General features: G+C 58.6%; 1 protein-coding gene across 1 annotated transcript in view; it reads left to right on the top strand.

Moving 5' to 3' along the window:
- Nucleotides 1–7,278, top strand: part of Amdhd2 (amidohydrolase domain containing 2) — a gene marked incomplete at its 5' end in the record, with an annotated part of 18,751 nt that extends 11,473 nt beyond the window's left edge. Inside the window, 8 exons of the mRNA XM_013011239.1 lie at nucleotides 4,799–4,853; nucleotides 4,972–5,187; nucleotides 5,275–5,363; nucleotides 5,436–5,580; nucleotides 5,654–5,761; nucleotides 5,892–5,960; nucleotides 6,608–6,709; nucleotides 7,045–7,278. Of these exons, the coding sequence (XP_012866693.1) occupies nucleotides 4,799–4,853; nucleotides 4,972–5,187; nucleotides 5,275–5,363; nucleotides 5,436–5,580; nucleotides 5,654–5,761; nucleotides 5,892–5,960; nucleotides 6,608–6,709; nucleotides 7,045–7,133 (873 nt within the window). The remainder of the gene's footprint in view (nucleotides 1–4,798; nucleotides 4,854–4,971; nucleotides 5,188–5,274; nucleotides 5,364–5,435; nucleotides 5,581–5,653; nucleotides 5,762–5,891; nucleotides 5,961–6,607; nucleotides 6,710–7,044) is intronic.
- Between the last annotated feature and the right edge of the window lie 742 nt (nucleotides 7,279–8,020).

Genomic DNA, 8,020 nt, shown 5'->3' with positions numbered 1-8,020 from the left:
CACACACACCTTTGGTGATTCATCAGAGGTAAGAGGCTCCCAGACTTTCCTACCTGGTCTGGCTTCAAACCTCAATCCTCAAATCTCAGCCTCCTGAACAGCTGGGATTACAGAGGTGAGCCACCAGCAACCAGCCTCTCCAGGGACTCTTGCTTGAGACGACCATTGTCTCTGGTCTGGTTCTTCCTCCCTAACCTGTCTGTGGCTTGTGACTCAGGTGAACACACCTTGGGGACAGAGCTGCTCCCTGGAGTTCTTGGCCACCCTCGCCCTGATCCTCTCCAGAAGAGCTTGTGTTGTGACCGTGGGTGGCATGCACCCGGCGTCCGTCCTTACCCTCAGTGTGTTTTTTTTCCGTAGGACACAGATATCCTCACTCATGCCCGCAGTGTGGCTGGCAGGATGCAGAACTTAATGTTGCTAGGTGACTTTAACAGATCCTGCTCATGCGTGGCTCATTCGTGCCCTAGCCACTTTTCCCTCAGTGCAGGAGCAGTGTAGGCTCTGGGTGCTACCTGGGAGATGTGGGTGTGGTGTGGGCTCTGGGCTTGGTCCTGCCCTTCTGACTTCTTGTGTCAGCAGAAAGACTTGGGACCACCTTACTCCTTTCTGAGTCTCGGTTTCCTCAGGCCTGAAGGGAGCATAATTAGTTTCCATTTTATGGAAAGCTGGGGGCTCAAAGCCCGATGCATGGTACATACTAAACACTTAGAAGATGTTAGATAGGGATGTCTTCCTGAGAACTTCTTACCTCATAGTCAAATGTCAAAAAACTGTACCTCTTGTTTTGCTGCAAGTGAGCTGCTTCTCCCAGTCTCTGGCTTATGTCAGTGTAATTCCAAGATAAGATTCTGTGTCTCTCCCCTCCTCCAGACTCCGCAGGCACATTCCAGCAAACTGGGTGTCCTTTCTCCTGCCCCCTTTCCTCCTGCACCGCAGCTAAGCATGCCCCTGCAGTGGGTCTGACCTGCACCGTGCAGGCAGCCAGCTGATTCTTCCTTAAATTTTCTTCCTAGTACCCACTGCGGTCCAGGTACCTGACAGACTCTCCTGACAGACTCTCCACAGACTAGGAGAAAGGCGGCAGAAGGCAGGCAGCAGACTACTGATGGTGGAGATCATGGAGGGCTTTGATGTGAAAACTTACTGTCAAGCCATTTTAGAATACAGAGGACACTGAGCAGGTGTGGTAGAGTATGCTTATCCCAGCTGAGTGAGGCATTGGCAGGCAGGTCTCCATCTTACCCAGGCCAAAAAGCAAGAGCTTTTTTAAAACAAACAAACAATTTAGTCGGGCAACGGTGGCTCACACTTGTAATTCTAGCTACTCAGGAGGCTGAGATCTGAGGATCTCGATTCAAAGCCAGCCTGGGCAGGAAAGACCGTGAAACTCCTATCTCCAATAAACCACTAGAAAACCGGAAGTGGCGCTGTGGCTCAAGTGGTAGAGCGCTTGCCTTGAGCCGAAGAGCTGAGGGACAGCGCCCAGGCCCAGAGTTCAAGCCCCATGATTGACAAAAAACAAACAAAAAAATCTATTTGGAGGCTGGTGCCATGGCTCAAGTAGTAGGGTGCCTGCCTAGCAAGTACAAGGTCCTGGATTCAAACTCCAGTACCACCAAGAGCAAAACAAATCCAGAGACTGTGTCCCTTGAATATCTCCCCTTCACACTGGGCAGATGTGCTCTGCTACTTTTCCAGAAGTTACTTTGTTCTGTGGTCCCAGAGTGGTTGGATGACAGCACCTGCTGTTGGTCTTGAGTCCTCCTCCTTCCCCCACCCCCCCAGCCCTGCCCTTTGCTATCCTTCCAGGAGTCCTGTCCACCTGTATTCTCTTCTTCAAGCCTATTTCACTTTTATAATTAATATACATGTGTACAGTGTATGGGTTTCATGGTGATATTTCTATACATGCACAGTTTGAACAAATTCACCTGTTTCAGAGTCCCTTATCTGTGGAATCAAGATCGGACCCCACTGTTCCTCTGCTTTTTTATTATCCCAGCTGCTTTCCTGCCTTAAATATGCCCCAGCTCATTCTCTCTGCTTCCAGCCTATGGTTTATCCTGCTTTTTCTCTCGCTCCCTCGCTCCTTCTCTCTTGCTCTCTCGCTCCCCCTCCCTCTCGCTGATACTAGCATTTGAACCCAGAGCATCATGCTTGCTAGGCAGGTGCTCTACCACTGGAGGCATGCCTCCAGCTGTTCTCTGTGCTTCGTGTTCTTATTCTGACTTTGAAGTTTTGTTCCAGGAAAATTTAGCCTGGTTTATTTTTTTATACTGGTACTGGGGCTTGAATTCAGGGCCTGGGCATTGTCTCTCGGTTTTTTTCTCTTAAGCCTGACACTGCACTTGAGCTACACCCCCATGTCCAGACTCTGAATTGTTAATTGGAGTGAAGAGTCTCATGGACTTTCTGGCCTAGGCTGGCTTTGACCCTAGTTCTCAGATCTCAGCCTCTTGAGTAGCTAGGATTACTGGTGTGAGCCACTTCTACCCAGTCTTTCTGTTTCAGGCCCTATCTTGTTTCTCTCAGGGGAAGGTCAGAATGATGCCTCTCTCACCTGCTTGCTACACTAGCCCAGAGGAGTTGCTTGGACTAGAGCTTGGTTCGAGTAATAGAGCACATTGCTAGAAAGCTCAAGGCTCTAAGTTCAGTCCCTGGGTATATAAGTATTCACACATACACACACAGCCTTACCTATTACTGAGATAAGCCGTATCTCCAGTCTTTGGGCTTGTGAAATCCAGGACTTTGATCCTCCAAGGATCACCTTGCTTTCTGAAAACCTGTAGACTCTTTTTTTCTAGAAGTTTCAGGGCTGGGCGCTTTAAGGATAGGGATGTCTCTGTGTGTGTGTGTGTGTGTGTGTGTGTGTGTGTTGCTTTTGGCCTTTGGCTTGGTTTTCTATTCTGGGCTTTTGCTGGCTCACCAGGGCCAGTGCTGGACTCTGGACCACTGAGCTGGGGTCCTGCTAGCCTGCCTGGCTGCGTGTCCCTTGAGCTTTTTCCTCTGTGACAGTTGTCCTCTGGGGGAGCCCCCATGGTTTATGGTTGGGCCTCCGGCAGGCATGCCCCCCCACCCCCCACCCCCGCTGTCTTTCTTGTTGGCTCCCACTTTCTGGACATTTTTCCAAGCTTTTTATCTTCCAGATCAGTTCTTGGGTTTCTCGCTTGCATTTTTTTTTTTTTAACTGTAAAAAGCTTGTTTTCCCTTCCTCTCTCCCTTATCCACCAATGTTTTGTGTTTTTTTTTTCTTTTTCTGGGCATAGTACTGGGACTTGAACTCAGTACTTGTGTGTGATAGGTATGAACCACTTGAGCCAGCTTTCTGAGCCACTTTTTTGTTTTATTTTTTCAGATAGGATCTTGAGTCTTTTGCTCTGGATCAACCTCAGAGATCTTCTTACTAATGCTTTCTGAATGTCTGTGGGTAGAGGCATGCTTTTCTTTCCTTTTGTTTTTTTATTTTTATTTTTTTTGCCAGTCCAGGGGCTTGAACTCAGGGCCTGGGAAGTGTCCCTGAGCTTCTTTTGCTCAAGGTTAGTGCTCTACCACTTGAGCCATAGCACCACTTGCAGCTTTTTCTGTGTATGTGGTACTGAGGAATGGAAGCCAGGGCTTCATGATGCTGGGCAAGCACTCTACCATTAAGCCACCTTCCCAGTTCTTCCTTTTATTTAAATCAGTGCTGGGGATCGATCCCAGAGCCTTGTATATGCTGGACAAGTGATCTACCATTGAGACGTATCCCCAACCCCAGATTCTTGCTTCACAGGGGTAAGACTGTTCATGATGGCTCTGTCAGCGGCCTCTGGGTGTCTGTTTCTCTTATCAGGCTGTTTCTTTCCATCCGGCCTGGCTGTGTGCTGTGTGCTGTGTGTGAGGGCGGGTTCTGGCTGGCCACTGGGAACATCCAGACCAGAGGATGGGGTTGCAGGTCAGCTCCCCTGGGTCCTGTCCCCTGGGAGGATGGTCACCAGGCCTGCCTGGTGACTACCTTTCCATCACCTGCTTCCCAGCATGCCTCACGCCGGCTGCCTTGTGGCTTCCTTTGGCGGGGCGCCGTGGGAGCAGGAGCTCCTGGAGGTTCAGCTGCTGTCTGACAAGGCTCCATTGTCCTTCCCTCAACCACTGCTCAGGGTACCTCAGGCTGCAAGGGGTGGGTCCCCGTCTGCCCAGTGTCTGCCTGTCTAGCTCCCATATTCTGACTGTCCTGCCCCCGTTCCTTTCTCTGTCCCTAGGCTAAGTATCTTAACCGCCTCTCACTTTAGTTAGTGGGGGGTTCCAGGAAGGGGCCCGGCCCAGCCACCATCCTTGCCCAGGGCCTGCCAGAGCCGTGGGTTCCAGGATGTCTCCATGCCCTAACCCCGCTGGAGGGACATGTGTGCGGGGTCCCCCGGGACCACCCTGATGCCGTATCGGGTGTGAAGGGGTGGGGTCTAGCCTTACCCATCTGTGCTGATTTCTCTGGCCTTCACCCCTGCTCACGCCCTGTCCTCTCCTGCCTTCACCCTTGCTTTGTGATCTGTAGCTCAGGGAGGCCATTGTCACTGCAGGGTCTAACCCGACACTCCTTCCTTCCCTGCCATGCAGGCGCCCCATGCCTGCTGCCGCCCCTTCTGTGTCCGTCTGTCCCCGTCCTCCCTTCCTGCTCCTGACGGCCCCATGGCTGTCATGGAACACCAGAGGGGAACGGCCTGTGGGGCCGGGCCGGGCGGGGTCCTGGGCCTGTGCCCTGGGGGCTCTGCCGCTGGCCGGCCGGGCTGTGGGAGTGGTAACAGCTGGTTCCCCCCAGGTCCTTCCTCAGATCCCCGTGAAGAGTGGAGGCCCCCATGGGGCTGGCGTCCTCGGTGAGTGGCGGGCCCCTCCCCCTCAGAGGACGGCAGGGAGGCGGGCAGGCCTGAGGGTCCAGGGCCAGCGCCGGGCGGGCGGTCGGGGGTGTCTGCTGAGCCGCCCTGTCCCCTTCAGCAGGGGTGCACCTGGAGGGCCCCTTCATCAGCCGGGAGAAGCGAGGGGCACACCCCGAGGCCCACCTCCGCTCGTTTGAGGCGAATGCTTTCCACGATGTCCTGGCCACCTACGGGCCCCTGGACAATGTCCGAATCGTGACGCTGGCCCCGGAGCTGGGCCGCAGCCATGAGGTCATCCAGGCCCTCACCGCCCGGGGCATCTGCGTGTCCGTAGGTGAGGGGGGAGGGGTGTGCTGGGGCCTTCGGGTGAGGCCGGCACGGGACACCCCGCAGGGCCCCTCACCCAGACACCCCCACACAGGCCACTCGGTGGCTGACCTGCAGGCTGCGGAGCAGGCGGTGCGCAGCGGGGCCTCCTTCATCACTCACCTCTTCAACGCCATGCTGCCTGTGAGTACCGCCCTGGGGCGGGACTCCCCCTCTTCCCCCCTCTCCCAGCTCACCCTACCCTCCCCCTGCCAGTTCCACCACCGGGACCCCGGCATTGTGGGGCTCCTGACCAGTGATCAGCTGCCCCCCGGCCGCTGCATCTTCTACGGGATGATTGCCGACGGCATCCACACGAACGCGGCCGCCCTGCGCATCGCCCACCGGGCGCACCCCCAGGGTGAGCAGCGTGCGTCCTTGCAGAGGGTGGGGCGGGACCGGACAGCCAGGTCCTGAGCGTGCCTCTCCTCCAGGGCTGGTGCTGGTCACCGACGCCGTCCCTGCCTTGGGCCTGGGCAATGGCCGCCACACACTGGGGCAGCAGGAGGTGGAGGTGGATGGGCTGATGGCCCACGTGGCAGGTGAGCGAGCGTTGTGCCCGCGAGGACAGCCCGAGGCCCTCTGCTGGGGTGCGGGAGACCTTCGTACCCCTTGCCTGCTGCTCCCCCACTCTGCAGCCCCCCCACTGAGTCTGGCCCCTTTGCTCTCAAGGTACCAAGACCCTGTGTGGCAGCATCGCCCCCATGGACGTGTGTGTCCGCTATTTCCTGCAGGCCACAGGTACGTGGCCAGCTCTGCCACCCGTGGAGTTCAGAGGGGAGGCTCCGTGGGGCCAGTAGCCGGCTGCTAGAGCTGGGTGATGGCAGCGAAGCCCTGGCCTCGGGAAGAGCGGCAGCCCTCAAGTTGTGCACGGGAGGGCCACGGCCCAGTGCTGTTGTGGCCACTCCAGGGGCAGGGCTGGGGCAGTAAGCAAGTGCAAGTTGCTTTTCCAAGGCTCCAGGGCAGCCATGCAGGGGCCTTCTGGGGGTGGCGAGGAGGGTGGCACCCTGGCGGGTCCCGGAGGCTGCGGCATCAGGTCTCAGAGCAGACGGGCTGGGGACACGGGGCCGCGGGAGGAGCCACCTGGGCATCAGGTGACAGGGGTGGCATGGTCGCCACCTCTAGATTGGGGGCAGAGTGCAGGCCACCAGGCTGGTGGTGGTAGGTTGGCCTAGGGATCACTTCTTGGCATTGGGGGGGGAGCAGGCTCCCCAGGGCCAGGAGGAGGCAGAGGGGATGGGAAGTATTTTGTCAGGGAAGAGCAGAGTCGTGTTCTTGGCGGGCAAGGCTGGGCCTTGCTAACCTGCTGCGGGAGCCCTGGGCCACCCCCTCGCCCCAGTCCTGAGCCCAGGAGCTCGTATGGTCACCTGCCCCACGTCCCTGAGCAGGCTGCAGCGTGGAGACAGCGCTGGAGGCCGCATCCCTGCACCCTGCCCAGCTGCTGGGCCTGGACAAGCACAAGGGGAGCCTGGAGTTCGGTGCTGATGCAGGTGAGGCCCCACGCAAGTGGGGGGGGGAGGGGGAGGGAGGGGCGTGCTGGCAGTTCCTCCCCAGGCTCCTGGCCAGCCTGCTGCCACCGCCTCTTGGGCCCCTTTCCCAACAGCCATGCTTTCTGTTGTCTGAGTGAGGGCCGTGGGTGGCAGGGAGCACTGTCCTGGGGTTCCAGCGGGAGGAGCCGCAGCTCTTGGTTCCAGCCCTCTGGAGGGCTGATGCGCCAGGCACCGGTGGTGGTCCTGGGCCTTGGATTCCATCGGGCACACATCGGGGCATGGCTTTGTGGGAACAGCCCCCCCTCACCGTCTCCCCTCCTCTGGCTCCATCGCAGACTTCGTGGTGCTCGACGAGGCCCTCTGTGTCCAGGCCACGTACATCTCAGGAGAGCTGGTGTGGCAGGCGGAAGACGCCAGGCCGTGACAGAGGGCCCTGGCTGGTGTGGCCCCAGTTGGATGCTGGCAGCTGGCAGGGTGGGTGCCGGGGAGCTGGTCTCCAGCCCTGCCCTGGTCTGCAGCCACCCCCGGGGGGCAGCGGCGCGGATAAACATGCAGCCAGCAGGACTTGCCTTGTCTGAGTCGTGTTTGCATCTGGTGCTGGGCTACTGGCTGCTTTCACGGCAGCCTGGGGCCTCCGGGGAGGTGTCGGGCCAGGGCCCTGGGGTTGAGGGGGCCCTGGGGTTGGGAGGGAGGGGCTGTCTACTGCTTTTGGAGCCACAGGAAGATGCCAGGCGGAAGAGGGAGAGCACACTGTTGGAGGACCGTGGGAAGGGGCCGGAGGACAACGGATGGTGTGCGACGTGTATTCGCTGTCCCTGGGCTGGGTGGGCCTCCCAGCCCTGGCACAGTAAGGACCCGGGGTTGTGGCCTCTCGCCCTGCCCCCTGACCCGCCGGCCCCCAGCGTCCAGCGGGCTGGCAAAGAAGATGCCACTCCCAGGGGACCTTCGCTGCGCGGCCGGCGGGGTGACGCGGGCTGGGGTGCTGCTCTGTGCCGGGGTCACTTGGGCCAGCACCAGATTCTTCTCCCCACTTAGCTGCACCCTGGCCTGGGACGGGGGGGTCACCCTGACTTCCTCATCTGGGGCTCGGGGCTCACGGGTGGTTTCAGGTGGACTGTCTGGGTGCGGGGTTACAGACAGACAGCCGGACGCGGCTATGTGCGGCCCCTTTGAACAAACGGTCCCGGGGTGCGCAGTGATTAAGAATTGGGCCTCAGCGCGGGTGGAGCCGGGGCGGCCTGGGGCGCCGGGCGTCTGCGGGGCTCTGGGCCCGCTGTCAGCCCAGGACAGCGGTGCCGGGTGCAGAGCTCC

This window comes from Dipodomys ordii, unplaced genomic scaffold (genome assembly GCF_000151885.1).
Source record: "Dipodomys ordii isolate 6190 unplaced genomic scaffold, Dord_2.0 Scaffold14, whole genome shotgun sequence".
Classification (NCBI taxonomy): domain Eukaryota; kingdom Metazoa; phylum Chordata; class Mammalia; order Rodentia; family Heteromyidae; genus Dipodomys; species Dipodomys ordii.
This window is presented reverse-complemented; position numbering and strand designations above follow the sequence as displayed.